General features: G+C 43.6%; 1 protein-coding gene across 8 annotated transcripts in view; it reads left to right on the top strand.

The window, feature by feature from the left end:
- The first annotated feature begins 18218 nt into the window (after positions 1 to 18218).
- Positions 18219 to 21919, top strand: part of FBLN5 (fibulin 5) — an 83132-nt gene continuing 79431 nt past the window's right edge. For 3 of the 8 annotated variants that reach the window (XM_063652009.1, XM_063652007.1, XM_063652006.1), the window contains exon 1: positions 19188 to 19508. In XM_063652009.1, coding sequence (XP_063508079.1) covers positions 19441 to 19508 — 68 coding nt within the window. In that variant the 5' untranslated portion in view covers positions 19188 to 19440. Of the gene's footprint in view, positions 19008 to 19085; positions 19509 to 21919 lie in introns of those variants that run through there. The other 5 variants (XM_063652011.1, XM_054448714.2, XM_054448710.2 and 2 more) reach the window with 4 other exon arrangements.

The raw sequence follows: 21919 nt of genomic DNA, 5'->3' as shown, positions 1-21919 counted from the left end.
AATGTTCTGACATTTGTGATTATGCTAGTCTTTACTTTTTAACTTATTAAAAAGTTAAGTACTTATTAAGGTTTCTCTATGTAAAACAATTTAAATTGTCTTTTGATTTTTAGGGAAATATCTAAATGTGGGAAATTTCCAACGCAACCTTAATATTAGGTTGTGTTATTTATAGAGCTAAAGTTAGTGCATTTTTGAATTTCTCAGGAGCACTGCAAGGCAAAAAAAAAATACTCCAAATAAAAATGATATATGTAAGTTGGCAATGTCTTCAGTCACAATAAAAAAAATTTTTAGCAAACAGCTGCTGACTTTTTCTTTAGAAATGACTTACACATGTTGTTTGTAGCAGTAGTTGATTAACTACTGAAGCTAATGTCTTTATTCACCGGATGTCTGCTATTAGGATACTATTTGAGCCTTGGAAATTTTAAGCATTAACAATTTAAAAGATGCTTGAGATTATGTATTTAAAAGAGGATTTTCATACATAATCTCAAGCATAACCTCGTCTCTACAAAAATACAAAAATTAGTCAGGCGTGGTGGCACGTGCCTGTAATCCCAGCTACTCGGGAGGCTGAGGTAGAAGAATTGCTTGAACCTGGGAGGTGGGGGTTGCATTGAGCCGAGATCGCGCCATTGCACTCCAGCCTGGGTGATAGAGGGAGACTCTTTGTCCCAAAAAAAAGATGAAAAAAAAGAGGATCTGAGCGGTTTTAACCAGCCTTTTTTTTTTTTTTTTTTTTCCTTCAGAGGGTATTGTACATCATTGGCCTCTGGTCCTTTTGCAAGATAATCAGTATGTCTTCATTTTTTCTTAGATATGGATCTTGAGTGCTTCTAGTGGTTCATATGATGACAATACTGGAAGGATCATGGCTTTTAAAGTTGACAGCATGATTCGAGTACTGATTTTGACCCTTTCTGTGTGACCTGTCACAGAATTACCTTGACTATGGGTCTTATTTTTCTCGTCTCTGAAATGAGCTGACACCTACCTAGTAAATCCCATGGAGTTGTTAGGATCAAATGACACATTCATTCACAATGTTTATTAACGAATAAATGTGCCACTTACAGAAATGCCTTCTGAAGTCCAAAATTCTATACAGATGTTAAAAGTTTATCACTGTCGAAGGGTAGATAAGAATGTCAGGGAGTTACTGAAGCCAAGAGTTCTTTCCGAAAGGTAAGGAGAGGTCAATGCATGAAATGCCTGCTGCTGCGAGGGCTGGAGAGGTAAGTTTTAAGAAGACTGTGCGGACTTGAGGACCAGAAGGTGTTTGTTGCCTTTGACTAGATCTGTGTAGATGGAGTAGTAGGAACAGAGCCTCATTGTTGAGTGGGCAGGGAGCAAGTGGAGATAGTGTTTGTAGGCAACTCTGCTGAGAAACCAGATTGCAGAGGGGGAAGAGGGCATGAGTAGGAGAGGAAAGTGGGGGTGGAAGGAGAGTTGTTTGAAGCTGAGAGACTTGAGCTTATGGTAAATGCTTATGGTGAGGACACGATTAGATGGAGAGGCTGAAGAGTATAGAGAAAAGAGTTCCTGAGAAAGGGAAACAGGATCGGAGCACAGTTTTGAAGGGATTGGCCTTAGATTGGAAGGACCCCTTTATTGGGGCTGGCACTATGGAAGAGAGGGGAGATGTAGATGTGGGGGGATTTGGGTGGGGGAAGTTGCGGGAATTTTTCTCTGCAGTTGAAGAGGAGCTTATCTGCTAAAAACAAGGGGAGTAGGGCTTGGGGCTTGAGAAATTCACAGGAGGGAGAGACAGACACATGTCCAGATTACTAAAGAAGTACGAGAAATGCTTGGGGGGCTCATGCCAAGCGCTAGGGGCCCTGAGATGGGCCTGGCAGACCGATGGGAGGAGGGGGAGTGGTTGTTCAGCAAATCTTGAAAGAAACAGCATTTGAGCACCTAGGAAGGAAGCAAGCTAGGAAATGAAATGTCACGTAAAAGCCTAATGGTTCTTGCCCTAACCAATTCTACTGGAATACAAAATGTCACTAATCAGAACCTTGTTTTCCTGCCCTTGGGACTTAGGTCATGTGAATAATGGTGTAGCTGAGGGTTTTATAGCATGTTATTGTCATAATTTAGTACATCCAGTAAATTAATAATCCACTATAATTATAACAATATTTGTCTTGAAGATAAAGAAAAATTCAAAAATGTCCCTGAGAGAAAAATGTAAAAATGTTTAAAAAATGGATCACTTAGGGCAAATATTTGAACCTTTAGTTGGTTTTTGTCTTAGCTCCTAAAATGGAATCTTCCTGTATATCAGTCTTTTAGCCTTTCTGGGGTTAAGAGAGTAATAATTTGCACTGTAGTGATATTTTAACTGTGATAATTTTCAGCTGTGACTATTTTTACACGAGTAATCTTTTCAGCTCTAACATTCTTTGACTTCATTGAATTATTTTTGACCCTAAAAATTAAATCTCAATGATTTGAAAATATTTGACTGCGAACTTTTAATATAAGAGTTTGGTAAAGTTGTTTTGTAAGTGTCCGTGGACTCTTAAAAAGGTAAGATACATCATTTCTTTCTGTAAAATGTAAGGCACTTAGATGTTGAAGGATATCATCCTGTGAGTTTTCCTCACACAATGAGTCAGTCTCAAGCCCTTGGTAACCCATGTGTAAACGGGAACGTACTGTACTCGAAATGTGTACATTTCCCAAAGGACAAGTTTCCCACCCCCAGATGGTGAAGGGAGACATGAATTTTTTAAGAATTAGAAAATATATATTTGCTTCTTATTTCCTCTTCATCTGTTTAGATGTATTTAAAAAACTGTGGTGTCATCTGTGAGTCAACACATAAATCCCTTTACCTAAGGATCACTTTACTAAAGGTATATTCAGACACTCTCTGAGTAAAAAGACGGTGGTGGTGATAAACTTACAAGATCTAATGAGGTAAGATTTATTTTTGAAAATTTATATGGACTGCTTAGTTTTTGAAATGTTTTGGAATCATTTTAAAGTCTTCTCCCTAAAGCGTTCCCATGCCACGTGCACATGTACTCCGAGGGTAGTCTCAGCTGCCTGCATTCAACCTGTACTGCTCTCGTCAGCATTGCGCTCAGCAACTTGGTAGCTCCTGTGTTGAAAAATATGATGACCGCAAAAATCAATTCTTCATAAAATTGCTACTTGAGGAATTAAGACTTTTTTTCTGAGTCTTTCCACTTTTTTCCCCCTTTAGACATCAGCATTACTTGCTGAAAATAAATTTCACCCCGATGTCTTTTTTTTTTTTTTTTTTTTTTTTTTTGAGGCGGAGTCTGACTCTGTTGCCCAGGCTGGAGTGCAGTGGCGCCATCTTGGCTCACTGCAAGCTCTGCCTCCCGGGCTCAAGCGATTCTCCTGCCTCAGCCTCCGAGTAGCTGGGATTACAGGTGTGCGCCACCATGCCTGGCTAATTTTTGTATTTTTAGTAGAGACGGGGTTTCACTATGTTGGCCAGGCTGATCTCGAACTCCTGACCTCAAGTGATCCGCCCGCCTCGGCCTCCCAAAGTTCTGAGATTACAGGCGTGAGCCACCGTGCCCGGCCCTGATGTCATTCTTTAATTTGTGTGTATGCATGTGTATGTGTCAAAAGTTTAAAACACAGAGGAGACAATTGGGTATTAGGAGGGACATCCGGCTATGATGGTGTGAAGAGGTCAGCCAATTATCGTTGCAAGAAACAAGTATAAAACTAAAGTTGTCAAAACCAACCATTTGGGGTCTCTGGAAATTGACCAAAGGCAGACAAGAAATTGGGTTATTTTTGAAAAGCTTCTAGAGCTTTGGGTGGGAACCTGGAGTCTGTGGCCTTCCTACCTGGGGCTTCCATCATCCCTCAAACCTCCTGGCTTTTCTAGCCCTGAGCTGGTATGAAAACCAGCAGCTTTGTTGCCTGAGGTGGTGAACAATGGTGGAGGTTGGGTGGTGCAGAACCCATGATGTCAATTAAAAGTGGTGAGCTTGGAAGGAAACAAATGGAGAAAACTCCTTTTTTCTAGCCTGAGATTGCAATTCCAGATAGGACAGGTGGTGGTCAGCAGAAATTTAATGCGGACCTCCTGAAACAGAGAGGCATAGAAGGGCCATGGCTGAGACTTGAGAGTGCCCCATGGGACCGAAAAGCCTAGACAAACATGAGACTGGCCTTTGAGTGAGCTGCTTAGCCTACTCTCAGATCCACCCGCGGTGCATAGAAGCCCTCCGAGAGGCTCGAGGTGTTTAACCAGCACAGCCTCCTCTGACATTTAGCTATGCAGGAGTGACCCTGGGGAAGCCAGACCAAAAGATAAAAAGACTGTAAAACAGACTGTAAAAAAGACTGTAAGCAGAGACATCAGCAGCTACATTCTCTTGTGTGGGAGACAGATTCTGCAGTTACATTCAATCAAGCTTTAAAAAAAAAAAAAAGAAACTATGTCAGAATCAATACTTGCTAAATCGTCTAGTTTTCAACCAGAAATTATGAGTAAGACAAAGAAGAAAGTGAGGCTCATACTCAGGAAACAAGCAGTCCAAAGAAACTGTGGGCCTAGAAGTTGGATTTAACCCACAAAAACTTCAAAGCAGCAACTGTAAATATGAAGTATTAGAGGAACGTATGTCTAAAGAACACAGAGTAAAACATTAACACTAACGTACTCATTCCCTAGCTTTATCAAATCAGGATGCCATATTTTCAATCAAACAGGATGCCATATTTTCTAAAGAATTTTAAAAATATTTTTGCTTAAAACTTTGAACATAGACATGAAAGTAGAGTGAGTAACATAGTGATTCCGTGTACTCATCACCAGCCTCAACGATTATCCATTCAAGCTTATCAACTCTTTTCTTTCTTCTTCTTATTTTTTTTTTTTTTGAGATGGAGTTTCGCTCTTGTTGCCCAGGCTGGAGTGCAATGGCACGATCTCAGCTCACTGCAACCTCCGCCTCCCGGGTTCAAGCGATTCTCCTGTCTCAGCCTCCCGAGTAGCAGGGATTACAGGCATGCACCACCATACCCAGCTAATTTTGTATTTTTAGTAGAAACAGGGTTTCTCCATGTTGGTCAGGCTGGTTGCCAACTCCCGACTTCAGGTGATCTGCCCACCTCAGCCTCCCAAAGTTCTGGGATTACAGGCGTGAGCCACCGCACCCAGCCCCAAGCTTATCAACTCTTATTTCATCTTGGGCCCCTACCTACTTCCTTTTTTAAAATTTTGAAAGGATTTTTACATAACATCTTAAAACTACCATAAGGAGCAAATAAATAACGAGTAACAAATCTTGTTATTCTTTTTAGGACAATGTAGATGACCAAATGATGTCTGTCTCTCCTGTCCTGAACTCTTAGGAATGGTTTTGAGTTTGTTTTGGTTTTGTTTTGTTTTTCAGGAGTGTAGCCATTTTATTCAACTATTCCTTTCCAGGTGGACCTTCAGTTGGTTTAAGTTTTTGACAGTACAGCTAAAGCTAAAATAAACATTTTGTATATATTTAAAAACAAAAACAAAAACATACCTGTGAGACTAGTAGTATGATCCCATTTCACAAAGGAGGAAAGAAGTTACCCCATAGCCAAATTGTCAGAGCTACTCTTGTTTCTACAGCAGACTGTAAAACATGCCCCCCTAGGTTATTAAAGCAGTAATCTATCAGTCTATCTAAGTGTTTGGTGACATTTGTCAAAAACAAAAATTTTCTTTTGATCATTAGTGATATGAGTTGTTGCTCCTGAGAAAAATTAGCCAAAGAGTCAATTACTTCCCGAACAGTCCCTTAAAAGTGATCATGAGACCATGCTGTTGGAAGGAGGCTACATGTTCAGCTCATGTGTGTGTGTATACACACACACACATCATTTAAGCTTAAGATGGGCAATTTAGATCACAATTATTTATTATAAAATTAATTTGAAATTTGATTTAGGAAAACAGAATTCCTCTATAGTCTAATTCTTGAGATATGCCGGATAAATGATCCTCTACACCAGGGGTGTCCAATCTTTAGGCTTCCCTGGGCCACACTGGAAGAAGAATTGTCTTGGGCCACACATAAAATACACTAACGATAGCTGATGAGCTAAAAAAAAAAAAAATCACAAAAAAAATCATAATATTTTAAGAAAGTTTACGAATGTGTGTTGGGTCACATTGAAAGCCATCCTGGGCCACATGCCAGGAATCAGACAAGCTTGCTCTCCACTGTTCATGTGATTTATATTTAATAAAATACCCAAATATTATCATATAGTGACAATACTTGCTGAAGTAATTTCATTAGGATATAACATCTACCAGGAAAAAATCAGTCTGTATTCAGCAGATATTACTGAGTACATGTCAGACTGTGCACATAGTTATAATGGTGAAAAGGACTGTTAGTGCTTTTGAGGAATTCACTGTTTACTGAAAGAGACACAGCATTATAAAATGTGTTATAAAATGGAGGCAGAGTCAAGATACCACGGGAAAAAATTGGGAGATCCAATTTTGGAGGTCTCTAATAATCTCATAGAGGAGGTGCCATTTGATCTGTCTTCTTAAATGTTGGAAAATACTAGGTTAAAAGATTAGAGTCTAGAGGAACCCATGCTAGCATCATCTATATAGCATGGCTTAAAAACTGTTTATGTCTAAGAAATTAAAAACCAGAAAAAGGCTGGGCACAGTGGCTTACGCCTATAATCTCAGCACTTTGGGAGGCTGAGGTAGGTGGATCCACTTGAGGTCAGGAGCTCAAGACTAGCCTGGCTAACATGGTGAAACCCCGTCTCTACCAAAAATACAAAAATTAGCCAGGCGTGGTGGTGCATGCCTATAATCCTAGCTACTTGGGAGGCTGAGGCAGGAGAATCATCTGAACCCGGGAGGTGGAGGTTGCAGTGAGCTGAGATCGCACCACTGCACTCCAGCCTGGGGGACAGAATGAGATGCCACCTCAAAAAAAAAAAAAAAAGGCAAAAGAAATGAAGCTGTTATTACTAAAGTGTAAGGGAGAACAAAATAGAATATTAATAATGAAATAGCTAACAAAACTGAGAAACCTAGATGCACAGCTTATTGAAAAAAAAAAGCACTGTCTGTTAGTCTATATATATGTAAGTCAAACGGAAAAAGAAGACAGGCATGGTGGTGTGCACCTGTAGTTCCAGCTACTCAGGAGGCTGAGGCAGGATGACTTGAGGCCAGAAGTTCAAGGCTACCGTAGTGCACTATGATGGCACCTCTGAATAGCCACTGCACTCCAGCTTGGGCAATATGGGGCAACACCCCATCCATAAAAAAAAAAAAAAGGAAAAAATTCTCCATTTATTTTCAATTCATCCAGATTTCCTCAAAACTCAGAACTATAAATGAAACCCAACTATATGTAAATTAATCTACCTAAAATATGTTCAGTATTTTCATTCATTTTTCAAAAAGGAATAATGTTTGAGAGAAGTTTAAATGGCACTGATTATCTACCAAACCTGCAATGGCTCAAAGACTAAATCACGAGAAATTTTCATGTGTGTACAAAAACTTTTCTTTCTAGTCATACTCTTTGCATAAGTAGATTTTTAAAAATTCCTAGATATTTTAATACCTTTGTTGGAGATGTAAATTATATGTAGGACTTCATGGGCCAAAAAAAGAAAAATGCCTTTATAATTTATTTATTTATTTATTTTTGGGATGGGGGGTTTCACTCTGTCACCCACGCTGGAGTGCAGTGATGTCATCTCGGCTCACTGCAGCCTCTGGCTCCTGGGCTCAAGCAATTCTCCCACCTCGTTCTCCCGAGTAGCTGGAATCACAGGCACACGCCACCATACCGGGATAATTTTTTGTATTTTTGGAAGAGACAGGGTTTCTCCATGTTGTCCAGGCTGGTCTCAAACTCCTGAGCTCAAGTGATCCGCCCGTCTTGGCCTCCCAAAGTGCTTAGATTACAGGTGTGAGCCACTGTGCCCAACCTATAATTTAAACTAAGACCAATTGTTTAAAATTACTTGTATAATTTTTCTTCTCCTAGAGACAAGGTCTCAGTCACCCGGAATGTAGGGCAATGGTGCGATCATAACTTACTGTGGCCTCAGACTCCTAGACCCATGCAATCCTCCTGACTAGGCCTCCCAAAGTGCTAGGATTATAGGTGTAAGCCACCATATCTGGCCTGGTACAGGAATGTTATTGAAATCTGACATCCCATCGGTATACACAGAGAAGTTTACATGGCTTTGGGCCAGTTAGGGTGTGGGGGGTCTCCTGATGGATCCTTGACCCTGTGCTGCCCTCTATGGTTGTGACCTGAGCTGGGGCCTGTGTACTTTGCACCCTCTTTGCCCTGAAGTGAACTGCTATTTGATCAGTGTCCACACTGTCCCAGAGGAATGCAGGAACTTGTGCACCTGTCACGTGCAAAGCACAGGGCAGTAGGATGATGGCATCACTCCAGCCATCTCCAGAGGCTCCTCTCACCACTAATCCCATTCTTTTGGTGCTAAGTTGGATGCTGCAGGGAAGTGGAGCCCAGGTGTTCTCCGATTCTCCTTCAGCTTATCTGGGGCTCTTACACGATCATACAGTCTCAATCCTCACCTCCTGGGTTGAACCCAGGGAGTTTCTTACTCTGCTTTCATCCTCCGATCCTCTCTACTTCCTGATTTCTGCCCCATATTTATTTTCCTGGGTACAGAAAAGCTGTTCTGGTATCATAAAATTTCGCTACCCTATGACCTTAGGAAACGTTTCTTCTAGCAAAGCCTGTGTTTCAAGACTATTGTCTCATCGTAGACTCAAAAAAGTCTAATTCAAAATTAAATTATCATACTTTTGCTGTCACAATTTCTCATTCTAAACCAATTTCCAATGCAGCTTTAGATTTGAGACTTTAGAATAGAATGCTCCTTAGAGGAGTCCCAGGAGTAATTAGAGATCATATCCATAGATCAAGGTGGTTAATGTTAAAAAACTCACCAGGCCTGTAAGTATTACTGATAATTTTCACAGGTATCCTGAAGGAAAGGAGAATGGGTTAAGGGAGAGGGGAAAAAAAGAAAGTCAGACTTTTATCACACATGATAAAGTGGAAAAAAATCTATTGACACTCATTTTTAAATTGTTACATAATTCTTCACAAACAGAAAACTCGAAAGAGGAGTTAATACAAGTCCATGAACCCATATTCCAGCTTTGATAGTTAACACGGTTTTGCTGATCTCATTTCATTTATCCTCCATTAATTTAGTAGGCCTTTCTAAGTGATAAAGATACATTAGAAATTAACAGATCTTACAAAATTAACAATAATTCTTTATTCTCTAATATCTAGTCTATATTCAAATTCTCTCATTATATCAAAGGTGCATCTTTACACACACTTGGTTAACACAAATCAGGACCCAAACGCCATGCAAATGTTGCATTTGCTTGTTCTGTTTCAGTACCAGTCATTTGCCTCTGCTCTTGGATCCATTCACTGTCCTGTCTCCTCCTTGCTCTGCTGGTACCCTGCACATTTTTCTTCTCAAGCTTCTTTGCTACTGGCTTCCCAGTCGGATTTCAGCCAATGTGAAGTACACGGAGGAGACTCAAAGGATGGGAGGCGGGAAAAAGCCAGGGCATTTCTCCCAGCCTCTGCCTCTTGACAGTGACCACTTCTCTAGCCCTCCAGCAGCCTCCACCTGATTCAATTCTTGTAGGTAGTCCCCACTCCTGGGTTCTGGTGGCATCATCTCCTCTTCCTTAGTCCTTCCAGCTCTAGGGGAGGTGGTGGCTTCCTGAAGGAGCATAGCTCTGGGTTGCCTCAACATTCCATTTGGCTTTTCAGCTCTTTCAGCTCTTTTGAAACTAGTTCCCTGTGTTAAATTCCTCTGCCAAACTACCTGGTACAGGCTATTTTTTCCTGGACAGGTCCTGAATGACAAAGGCTTTTCCCCTTCTTTCTATTTCTTTACACCGTCTCTCCCCTTTTTTATTCTTTTTTGCTATTGTTTCTTCCTCGAGGGTCTTTTAATTTTTTCCTCTATTCTCTACACTTCTTGCAAACTGGCAGTCATGTCAGATCTAGAGCCATGCTGGGCACCATGAGAGCCACCAGCCACATGTGGTTATTTAAATGTCAACTTAGGCCGGGCGCAGTGGCTCACGCCTGTAATCCCAGCACTTTGGGAGGCTGAGACAGGTGGATCACTTGAGGTCAGGAGTTCGAGACCAGCCTGGCCACCACGGTGAAATCCCGTCTCTACTAAAAATACAAAAATTTGCTGGGCGTGGAGGCGGGCACCTGTAATCCCAGCTACTCAGGAGGCTTAGGCAAGAGAATCACTTGAACCTGGGAGGCAGAGGTTGCAGTGAGCCGAAATTTTGCCATTGCACTCCAGCCTGGGTGACAAGAGCAAAACTCCGTATCAAAAAAAAAAAAAAAAAACAAAAAACTTAAATTAGTTAAATGAAATAAAAAATTTGCACTGGCCACATTTCAAGTGCTCAGTGGGCACACGTGGTTAGTCACTGCCACATTGGACAGGGCAGATACAGAACATTTCCAGCATGGCAGAAAGTTCACCTTGATGTTGCCATTCTAGAAGCTTGATTAAATTCAAGTTCAATACTTTTAGGCAAGAATACTTATAGAGAAGGCTTGTGTTGGGAGAATATGTTGCTTAAAAATCATTCGGAGCTGCTGAGAAAGTAACAATTTCTCCTCAGAATCACCTGGGGGTGTTTGTAAAATGCAGATTCCTCCCCCCACACCCCTTTAATCTCAGGGTGTAAGGCCTAGTTTATTAATTTTAACAAGCTCTCAGATGACTCTGTTGCACTCAAAGTTCTTTCTCTTATGAAATATGATGGTTGTATTTTCTTTTGTTTTTACTGGCAAAATTAAAAATTGGCACCTAATATTCTCTCCATTTTCACGGTGGTTGACTTTACTAGTCTGGTAAATTCAAGAATCTGGGAGCCACTAATACAGTCTATCTTATGTGGATGGTAAGTAGGAAATGAGGTAAATGGACCATCATACCATTTTATAGTTATAGTAAATATGTTAGTGTTGCCCAAAATCTCAATCCGTATTAAATGTCAGAAAAATTGACAAGAACAAAACAGAGATGGCAGGTGGAAGCAGGTCATTACCAGTTTTTGACCTCAACTCTGGGGCTACCCGGCAGAGTCTGCTTGCCTGAAGTCTCTAGGACAGAGCCCACGTTTTGCACATGGTTATATGTCAAAACCACAGTCAGCTAAAACGATAAGAAAAGCTCAGGCGTTTTAATGATTTGCTGAATTTCTTGGAAATTCCAGGTACATCTAGAAAATCCTGACGTTCTCAAACCAGTCAGTTACATTAAAGTACAGGCCGGGTGCGGTGGCTCATGCCTATAATCCCAGCACTTTGGGAGGCCGAGGCAGGTGGATCACTTGAGGTCAGGAGTTCGAGACCAGCCAGGGTAACATGGCGAAACCTCATCTCTACTAAAAAAATACAAAAATCAGCTGGGCATGGTGCTGGTGCCTGTAATCCCAGCTACTCAGGAGGCTGAGGCAGGAGAATTGCTTGAACCCAGGACGTGGAGGTTGCAGTGAGCTGAGATTACACCACTGCACTCCAGCCTGGGCAACAGAGGGAGATTCTATCTCAAAATATATATATATATATATGTGATCAGAATTATAGACAGAAAGGCCGGGCTCAGCGGCTCATGCCTGTAATCCCAGCACTTGGGGAGACCGAGGTGGGAGGACTGCTTGAGGTCAGAAGTTTGAGACCAGCCTGGGCAACATAGCGAGACTCGGTCTCTACAAAAAATTAAAAAATTAACCAGGTATAGTGGTGCACAACTGTAGTCCCAGCTACTCCAGGGATTGAGGCAGGAGGATCCCTTGAACCCAGGAGTTTGACGATACAATGAACTATGATAGTTCCACTGCACTTCAGCCTGGGTGACAGAATGAGACCCTGTCTCTAAAAAAAAAAAAAAAAAAAAAGTAGGGGTAAACACCCAGGAAAAGTTAAAGCCATGGATGAAAGAGAGAAGATGCATCATCAACTAGAGACACAGGAACAATTAGAGGTGGAGAAAAGGCATCGTATTTGGCCAGGAGGAATCACTAGGCAACTTAGGGAGCATTATGTGGGTGAATGGTGGGAACTTAGTCAGATTTTAGTGGGTTAAGGTGGGACTAGGTGGTGAGGAGGTGGCTAAGACAAGTACTCAGTGAGAAGTCCGACCAAGGGAGGAGGAGAGAGGAAGCCTCTGGCGGCATCAGGAACAAGAGACATTCCCCCGTCCTCCACGGCAGGATGGACGGAACTGTGGGGCGGAGCCTCTGCCCAATGCTGAACTCAGGTGTTGGCTGTCATTTTAGTTTTCTGACTGTTTTGGGCCAAGTATAGATAATATATGAAACCAAAGGCTTTACTAGTGTTCAGAAAAAGGAGAGAGAGCAAGACAGAGCAATGATGGAAGGGCCCATGGAGTTCTGGAATATTCCTGGGGGACTGAGACAAGGAGGGAAGTCGCCAGGGAAGCTGTGAGTAGAGAAAGCAGGCTTGGTAAACTGGAAGGAAGGAGGACTCTAGAATCCAACAGGCTGGTGAGGGCCGGAGTTTGGACCCCTGATTATCTGCATGGCCGTGATGTCCCTGCGCCTGTTTATCTGCAAAACGGAGGGTTTCCTATTTCACAGGGTTATTGTGGGGGTGAAAGGAGAGGAGCTGTAGCATCTAACATAATCACAGACATTCAATAACACCCCCTCCCTGCTTTGTATTTGCTCATAAAAAGGCATTACAATATAATTATTTTTGGACAGTAAAAAAATAAATGTTTTGTTTATTTTTGAGATAGGGTCTTGCTGTGTTACCCAGGCTGGAGTGCAGTAGAACAATCACGACTTACTGCATCCTTGGCCTCCTGGGCTCAAGCAATCCTCCTGCCTCAGCCTAATGAATAGCTGGGACTACAGGCACACACTACCATGCCTGGCTAAGTTTTAAAGTGTTTTGTAGAGACAAGGTCTCATCATGTTGCCCAGGCTGGTCTCGAACCCCTGACCTCAAGCAATCCTCCTGCCTAAACCTCCCGAGTTGCTGGGATTACAGGCATGCGCCACCTTGCCCAGCTCTGATTTAATATTAATAGTCAACATATATCATTCAATCTATAATTTTGTGAATTTTCCCCCAATTTGACACATTGCTTTACAAAAAAATAAAATTGCTTGTTTGTCTTTCAACCCACAGTGGCAGAGTGAAGAAATTGAGCTTCACTGGAACCAGGAAGATCTCATTCAGCGGATGATAACCTCTTACATTTATGCTACAATTTGCATTTTATAAAGTTGTTTTATAGTTTTGATTGTGTTTGATTCTGATGATGGGATGTGGAGCAGATGATAGGATTCCTATTTTGCAAATGAAAAAGCAAAAACGCTTTTGTTTTGTTTTGTTTTTGAGACAGAGTCTTGCTCTGTCACCCAGGCTGGAGTGCAGTGGCGTGATCTTGGCTCACTGCAACTTCTGCCTCCCGGGTTCAAACGATTCTCCTGCCGCAGCCTCCCAAGTCACTGGGACTAGGCTGCACGCCACCGTGCCCGGCTAAGTTTTGTATTTTTAGTAGAGACAGGGTTTCACCATGTTGGCCAGGCTGGTCTCAAAGTCCTGACCTCAGGTGATCCGCCTGCCTCAGCCTCCCAAAGGCTGGGATTACAGGCATGAATCACTGTGCCTGGCCCAGCAAAAACACTTTGAAGAGGAAGCGATGATCTCTGGAAGACAGCAAGGGTCATTTAGCAGTTCATGCCAAAGGAACATTTTTCCTTTTTAAAATAGACTTGCTAGATCAGGAAATGCTATACGTAACATGTGTTTTGATGTTAGCAGAACACTTGACAAAGTGTCTCAAAGTCTTTGTGGACATGGGGAACCGTTTTAATGGATAGGAAGCTCGTTATGCAGAAGAGGGAGGAACCTGTCCCTGCAGAGGGGAGAATTAGAATCCATGGACATTAGTTCCATACAGGGAAGCAGATTTAGGTTCAGCTCAAGAAAGAACTTTCTAACAAAGAGGGACAGGCAGACCACGAGGTCAGGAGATCGAGACCATCCTGGCTAACACGGTGAAACCCCGTCTCTACTAAAAATACAAAAAATTAGCCGGGCGAGGTGGTGGGTGCCTGTAGTCCCAGCTACTCAGGAGGCTGAGGCAGGAGAATGGCGTGAACCCAGGAGGTGGAGTTTGCAGGGAGCCAAGATCGCGCCACTGCACTCCAGCCTGGGCGACAGCGAGACTCCATCTCAAAAAGAAAAAAAAAAGACCAGCTCTTTTGTGAGAGAAGTTGGTCTCGCCTGGAGTCAGACAATGGGCAGTGACCCCAAAATAGTGAAGAAAGAGAAGGGATTAGTGCCAATCTGGATGGATTGCTTCACTCCGACTGTCCCGGTAACATTTATTTATGGTTTTTTCAAGACAGAGTTTTGCTCTTGTTGCCCAGGCTGGAGTGCAATGGCGCAATCTCGACTCACTGCAACCTCCACCTCCCAGGTTCAAGCAATTCTCCTGCCTCAGCCTCCGTAGTAGCTGGGATTACAGGCATGCACCACCATGCCTGGCTAATTTTTGTATTATTGGTAGTATTAGAATTAGTATTAGTGTTATTTTGTATTATTATTATGTCTCAAACTCCTGACCTCAGGTGATCCACCCACTTTAGCCTCCCAAAGTGCTGGGATTACAGGCGCGAGCCACTGCGCCCGGCCTCCCAGTAGCATTTTTATTGATAACTGTGATAAAGTCAAAGAAGTCACATTCAGCAGCTCTGTAGTTGTCAAAGTTGAGAGTGATATTTAGTACTTTAGACAACAATTCATGTTGAGAGAAAGATCTTTTTTTTTTGAGACTCGCTCTGTCACCAGGCTGGAGTGCAGTGGCACGATTTCGGCTCACTGCAAACTCCGCCTCCATGGTTCAAGCGATTCTCCTGCCTCAGCCTCCCGAGTAGCTAGGATTACAGGTGCACGCCACCACACCCAGCTAATTTTTGTATTTTTAGTAGATGGGGTTTCATCATGTTGACCAGGATGGTCTCGATCTCCTGACTTCGTGATCCACCTGCCTCGGCCTCCCAAAGTGCTGGGATTACAGGCGTGAGCCACCATGCCTGGCCAAGAGAAAGATCTTAAACAGTGGATAAAAATGTAATATGGACATATGGAAAACCTTGCTCTTGCTTAAAAAGAATTTGCAGTCCAGGTACAGAGCGGAGGAGACGCTGTTACATAGCCTGTGCATTACAGGTTGCTTTTGTTGGTGCAAATTCAGTATGAATCAAGAGGCAGAAACTGCCAGACGAGATGGACAGGCTGCCTTGGGGTCACGGGGCACATGAGGACCAGCTGAAAGCCCCTGGGATGTTCAGCCTGGAGATGAGAATAGTAGCGTGGGCGAGGAGTGGAGGTAATAGGAAGCTTGTTGTTTCCAAGTTGGGGGGCCCCTGGCTTTAGAGGGGAGAATTAGATTCCATGAACGGTAATTACATACAGGGAAGTGGATTTGGGTTCAAATGAAGAGAGAATTTTCTAATAGTTTGAGCTATTCAATAGTGAGATGGGCTGTTTTGTGAGGCTGTGATTTCCTTGTCCACAGAAGTGGATAATTTACTATTTATTAAGGATATTTTGGAGGGCATTGTGTAGGGAATGGGATCGTGGACACAGTGAAAATCAAGAGGATAATTTTTATTTCATTTCCGCAACAACCTTGGCGATGTTATCATCGCCATCTTGCAGATGAGAAAACTGAGATGTCGAGAGAGTAGGAGGCAAAACCAAGACTTGGACCCAAGTGTTTTATGGCAGTCTTCGTTTTCTCCCCCTTTCCAACCCTACAGTTCTAAGATGGAAACAATCTCTCGTCCAAGATGGGTCCCAGAATAGTTTTGCTTCCAACGGTCTCAATTTGCCTGTGTAGGAAACGGGTATATTGATTTCCTCTCCTTCCGTGTTCTTCAAGAAGGTTGACAGTATCTGCGAGGCGAATGAACTGAGTCCCTTAAAACTATTCCTACCCCCACAACTAGTTCTACATCCGATATTTTAAGTTTTGTTATTTTGAATATTACTCATATTTTGAATAGGTAATACAGGTACAAGTTACAAAATTCAAGTTATACCAAAAAGTGAGCAATGAGGAGCGAATTTTCCTCTCCTATTTATTCTCCAGTTGTCTGCCTGATTTCCCTCCTAGGAGATGGTTACAGACCACATGTTTAACCCCCCAGATTCATACGTTGAAATCTGAATCTCCAAGGTGATGGCTCTAGGAGATGAGGCCTTCAGCAGGTGATTAGATCATGAGGGTGAAGCCCTCACGAATGGGACTAGTGCCCTTATAAAAGGAATCCCAGTCTCTGGCCAGGCGCAGTGGCTCAAGCCTGTAATCTCAGCATTTTGGGAGGCCGAGGCCCATGGATTGCTTGAGCCCAGGAGTTCAAGACCAGCCTGGCCAACATGGCAAAACCCCATCTCTACTAAAAATACAAAAATTAGCCAGGCACGGTGGTGCGTGCCTATAATCCCGGCTACTTGGGAGGCTGAAGCAGGAGAATTGCTTGAACTTGGGAGGTAGAAGTTGCAGTGAGCCAAGATTACGCCACCACACTCCAGCCTGGGTGAGAGAGTGAGACTCCATCTCAAAAAAAGGAACACTAGTCTCCCTCTCTCCATCATGTGAGGACATAGCGAGAAGACAGCCATCTGCAACCAGGAGAGGACCCTCATGAGAACCTGGCCATGCCCACACCCTGATCTTAGACTTCCAGCCTCCAGAACTGGGAGAGATAAATGTTACTACATAAGCCACCCAGTCTATGGTATTCTGTTATGGCAGCCTGAGCTAAGACCAATAATACTCATGGTTTCTCGTGCATCCTTCAGGCGATGTCTTTTCTGTACATGTACAAGCAAGAACTTATATATTTATATTTTTCCCCACAAATGATGGCATGCTTTACACACAGTTCTGCAGCTTACCTTTTACATTTATTACTATATTAGATCAATCTATGTGAAATTACCAATATCCTACTGTTTTGACCCACAAAATATATTGGAAACCCTTCAATAGCAGTGCATACAGAGCTGTTTCAGTCTTTTTTTCAAAATAAGATATACATAGGACTTCACAAATATTAAATGTACACACCCCTACATAACCAGCATCCAGATCAGTAATTAGATTATTACCAGCACCCAGAAGGGGCTGGGCCGCCTCCCAGTCACTATCTGACTTTGAATTTTATATAAATGGAGTCGTCCAATGTGGACTCTTATGTGTCTAGGTTTTAATTGGTTGCACAATAGAAACCTTTGGAAGCCCCTTACTTTATTTAGCCCTATTGGTGCCTTGCTGATCGAACTTAAAGGTGTTTATAATCTTTTGCTTTTACAAACAATGGGGGGATGAACAACCTTATAAACATATTTTAAAAATTGTTTTATAGGAAATTTCAAACACATACAAAGTAAATAGATTAGACTAGTATAATGGACACAGCTTCAACAACTATCCACATTCTGTTATTCTCCTTTGGGTAGAATTCCATTTACTTGCCCCCAAAAGTGCCTTAGGGAAGGCTAAATATGTAGACTCCAGAGGCTCAGCTGTACCAATGAATGGCTGCGTGACTATGGGGAAGTTACCTAACCTCTCTTATCTTCACCTCCAATAACATGGAGATGATCACTCCTACTGCTTAGAGTGGCGGTGAGGACAGGGGACCTGGATCAGGGCTTTTCGGCTGCAGATAGGAAGATGCAGGTGGAAGCAGATGGGATAGGCCACAGTCAATGCACTGGCGTTTTATAGAGTGAGTGCCTTCTGTAAGATTTCATTGACAAAAGTACTCCAATGGCTTAAAAACAAACCAACAAACAGGAAAAAGAAATAGGTTGAGGCCTCCACTAGAATGAATGCAAAGGACTTAGAATGTCTTATGTGCTGTCTCCACCATTCTGCTTTTCCAGACTGTCCCTTCTTCAAATCACCGTTTAACTTGTTAAAATCACTTTCGAGCCAGGGGACACTTTTTCAGGAAAGCGAGAAAATGCCAGGGAGAATCGGGGAATGAGGGCGGGGAGAGAAAAGCGTCCTAAGACTTGCATTGCACAAGCTGAAGTCTGGAATTCGCACCAGCGGGATTCCATCCTCCTCCTCCCCCCTACCCCGCTGCTCCCCACCCCTTCTTCGGGAAGATCGCGACTCTCCCGTCGCTCGCCCCAAGCCTCTGCTTCGTAGGTTCTGGTTTCCCAATCGATCGTGAGTTTCTAGTCCCTGGAGCTGCGTGGGTCGTGAGTTCAAGTCCCTTTCCTCCCGGAGGCGACAACGTTCCCGCGGGTCCCCGTGCCACGCAGCGCGGGCGTGCACGCCCCTCCCCGCCGGGCCGCGCTGCCAGCCCCGCCCCGCCCCTGGGTGGGAAGGTCAAGGGGCCCGGGCCCTCCCAGCCCCCCGCACCCCTGCGCGCGCCCGCCCCTCGCCTCCTGTCCGGACGCTCGCAGCCGAGCGCGGCCGGGGAAGGGCTCTCCTCCCAGCGCCGAGCACTGGGCCCTGGCAGACGCCCCAAAATTGTTGTGAGGAGTCTAGCCAGTTGGTGAGCGCTGTAATCTGAACCAGCTGTGTCCAGACTGAGGCCCCATTTGCATTGTTTAACATACTTAGAAAATGAAGTGTTCATTTTTAACATTCCTCCTCCAATTGGTTTAATGCTGAATTACTGAAGAGGGCTAAGCAAAACCAGGTGCTTGCGCTGAGGGCTCTGCAGTGGCTGGGAGGACCCCGGCGCTCTCCCCGTGTCCTCTCCACGACTCGCTCGGCCCCTCTGGAATAAAACACCCGCGAGCCCCGAGGGCCCAGAGGAGGCCGACGTGCCCGAGCTCCTCCGGGGGTCCCGCCCGCGAGCTTTCTTCTCGCCTTCGCATCTCCTCCTCGCGCGTCTTGGACATGCCAGGAATAAAAAGGTGGGTTCTCCGCGCTGGACTTTTCTTTCTCCAGGGTCTGGAAGGCTTGCTAAAAATCCGATGGGTGGAAAATGGTTATGGCTGCGATTCAGGCGGTGTCAGGATATTGGAAAAGGCATGAGCTAGTGATGCAATGATATTGTTAATTATAAAAAGCTGCGCGTCTGTAATTTCCATCTTGAAGCGTTCTTTTGGGAGTGGGTATTTTCTAATACAGTTTCAAAAGTCAGCATCAGAGAGGGCTGCGAAATTCTCAGCACTTCATTCCTCTCTCTTTTTGGAAAGGGCAGCAACTTTGTCGTTTTAAGGGATTTTTGTATGTATTTTTTAAATTTCGGGAGGCCAATTACTAGTTCATCAGCAATTACTGCGCCGCCTCGGCTGATAGACAAGCATACAGGCTAGCTGAACATCGCGGGGCTGGATTTGCTCTATGTCTGTGTGGGATTCTCACAGAAGTTTCAAGCCAATGAGAAGTGGGAACTGCAGACAGAGATACATGTAAGCAAATGTTTTGCTATTCTTTAAGGAAATTGCAATTACAGTTAAGTAATCCTTAAGTCTTGGGGAACTTTACCTAAATGACACCCACAGTCTTCATTCAGCGAGCTCTCGAAAACATACTGCTTTGAACAAATTAACCTTGTGTGCGTATGTATGTGTCTGTGGGGTGTGTGTGTGTGTGTGTGTGTGTGCTGAAAACTAAGCTGTAACAATGTCATCCTGGATTGAGGACCAGCACTTCTGTGACAGGCAGTCCTGGTATTTGGTTGGTCTCTCCGGCTTTCCTTGAGTTTCAGGCTGAGGCACAAAACCGGCGAACCCACCTGCTTTAGAAAGTTCCCAGGACCAGTTATGAGCACCAACCTGCCTCCCCCCAGCTATTCTTATAGTTAGTTCATTTTTGGAGTTTCCAGGGTTGTTTTTTTTTTTTAATCACAAGGTGCAGCTATTCGTGATGCTGTGAGGGAGTAGTGCTTGGGTATTCTTTCATTTTAGGAAAATCCTACTAGCCTGGAACCTGTTTGGCCTCCAGGACTCAGCTGTGGCTCTTCCAAGAGGCTGGGCTTGAGGCAAGACCTGTCCCGGGGCTGCCTCTAGCCAAAGGGAATGGGGCTGCGGGGAGTAAGGGGAAAAATGGGGTTAGCATGCCTTTTCCACTAGCTCTTGAAGTCCACTGTGTTGCAGTCAGCCTGTTCTGTCTCCAACATAAACGAGACAGGGTTTTATAACCAACTGAAAGGAAACTTCATGTGAAGAAACAGGAAAACATTGAAATTCATAATATACAGACTGGAAAATAAATTTGTTATTGTTCTTTCATTCCTTCCAGATATAAATCTGGCCATGGCAAATATCAAAAAGCCCTGGGATTTGGCTCTGCACTTTATAAGGTCAGAGCTGTCTCCAGTGTTCTAGAATCTGGCTCACCCAGGCACTTAAATAAAAACTTGTGGACTCTCAGCGTCCTTATTTTTTGGATTGGGGACTAGATAAAGGAAATGGCCTCGCATCTCCTAAGATCGTAGCAGGGCCCTATTCCCTCTTGATGTCAGCTTAACTCCAGGTCCTCTAATACCCAGGGTTGCTGATGCAGATGAGCCGTGTGTCCTGAAAGGGAGGGATTATACTGTTGCGCTGCACGTTTGTAGTAACGGGCCACAGAATTCAGCCATGTCCCCAGGTTCACTGCTCTATTGAAGAAGGCTTCACGATCACCTTCTCCAGGAAGTCTTGTCGCTACCCACAGCCTGGTTGTTACGGCACCCAATAGGTATTTCTTTCCATGCACTTGCCAAGGTGTATAGATATTGTCATGGCTCCCCAACTGGTTCTCAAGGGTCGTGGTTGTTTCACAGTTCTGTAGCTCCTCCGTCTAGCATCCACACCTACAAGCAGTAGTTGCTTGGATAAACCGCTGTTGAACTGAATAATAGTACTAGATAATGCTCTGCTTTTGCATAGATTTTTTTTTTTTTTTTTTTTTGAGACAGGGTCTCACTGTCTCCCAGGCTGGAGTGCAGTGGCGCAATCTCGGCTCACTGCAACCTCTGCCTTGTGGGTTCAAGTGATTCATCTGCCTTGGCCTCCCAACTAGCTGGGACTACAGGCGCCCGCCACCACAGTAGGCTAATTTTTGTATTTTTAGTGGAGACGGGGTTTCACCATGTTGCCCAGGCTGGTCTCAAACTCCTGACCTCGGGTGATCCACCCGCCTCGGCCTCCCAAAGTGCTGGGATTAGAGGCAGAAGCCACCGTGCCCGGCCTGATTTTGTATTTTTTTCTACCATAACCATTTTGAAGAGTCTAGCTCAGTAGTGTTAAATGCATTCACATTGCTGTGCAATCTCCAGAACTCTTTTCACCTTGCATGACTGAATCTCTGTACCTATTAAACAACAATTCCCCATCTTCCCCTCCCTCTAGCCCCTGGTTACCACCATTCCACTTTTTGTCTCTGTGATTTCGACTACTCTAGGTGCCTCATATAAATGGACCCATGCGGCCTTTGTCTTTTTTGTGAGTGGCTTTTTTCACTTAACATAATGCCCTCAGTGTTCATTCATATTGTAGCATGTGTCAGAATTTCCTCCCTTTTTAAGACTGAATACTATTCCCTTGTATGTACAGACTACATTTTGTTTATCCATGTATCCATCGAAGGACTGTGTCCACCTTTAGGCTATTGTGAATAATGCTGCTATGAACACAGGTTTACAAATACCTGTTTCAAGTCCTTGCTTTTAATTTTTTGAGGGTACATACCTAGAAGTAGAATGGCTGGATCACATGAAATTCTATGTTTAGTGTTTTGGGAGTCATCATACTGTTTTCCATACAGACTACACCATATTTACACCAACAGTGCACAGGGGTTTCACTTTCTCCACATCCTCCCTAACGCTTGCTCT

Source organism: Pongo pygmaeus, chromosome 15 (genome assembly GCF_028885625.2).
Source record: "Pongo pygmaeus isolate AG05252 chromosome 15, NHGRI_mPonPyg2-v2.0_pri, whole genome shotgun sequence".
Lineage (NCBI taxonomy): Eukaryota > Metazoa > Chordata > Mammalia > Primates > Hominidae > Pongo > Pongo pygmaeus.
Note: the sequence above shows the minus strand (reverse complement) of the source record. Positions and strands in the feature narration are given on the sequence as shown.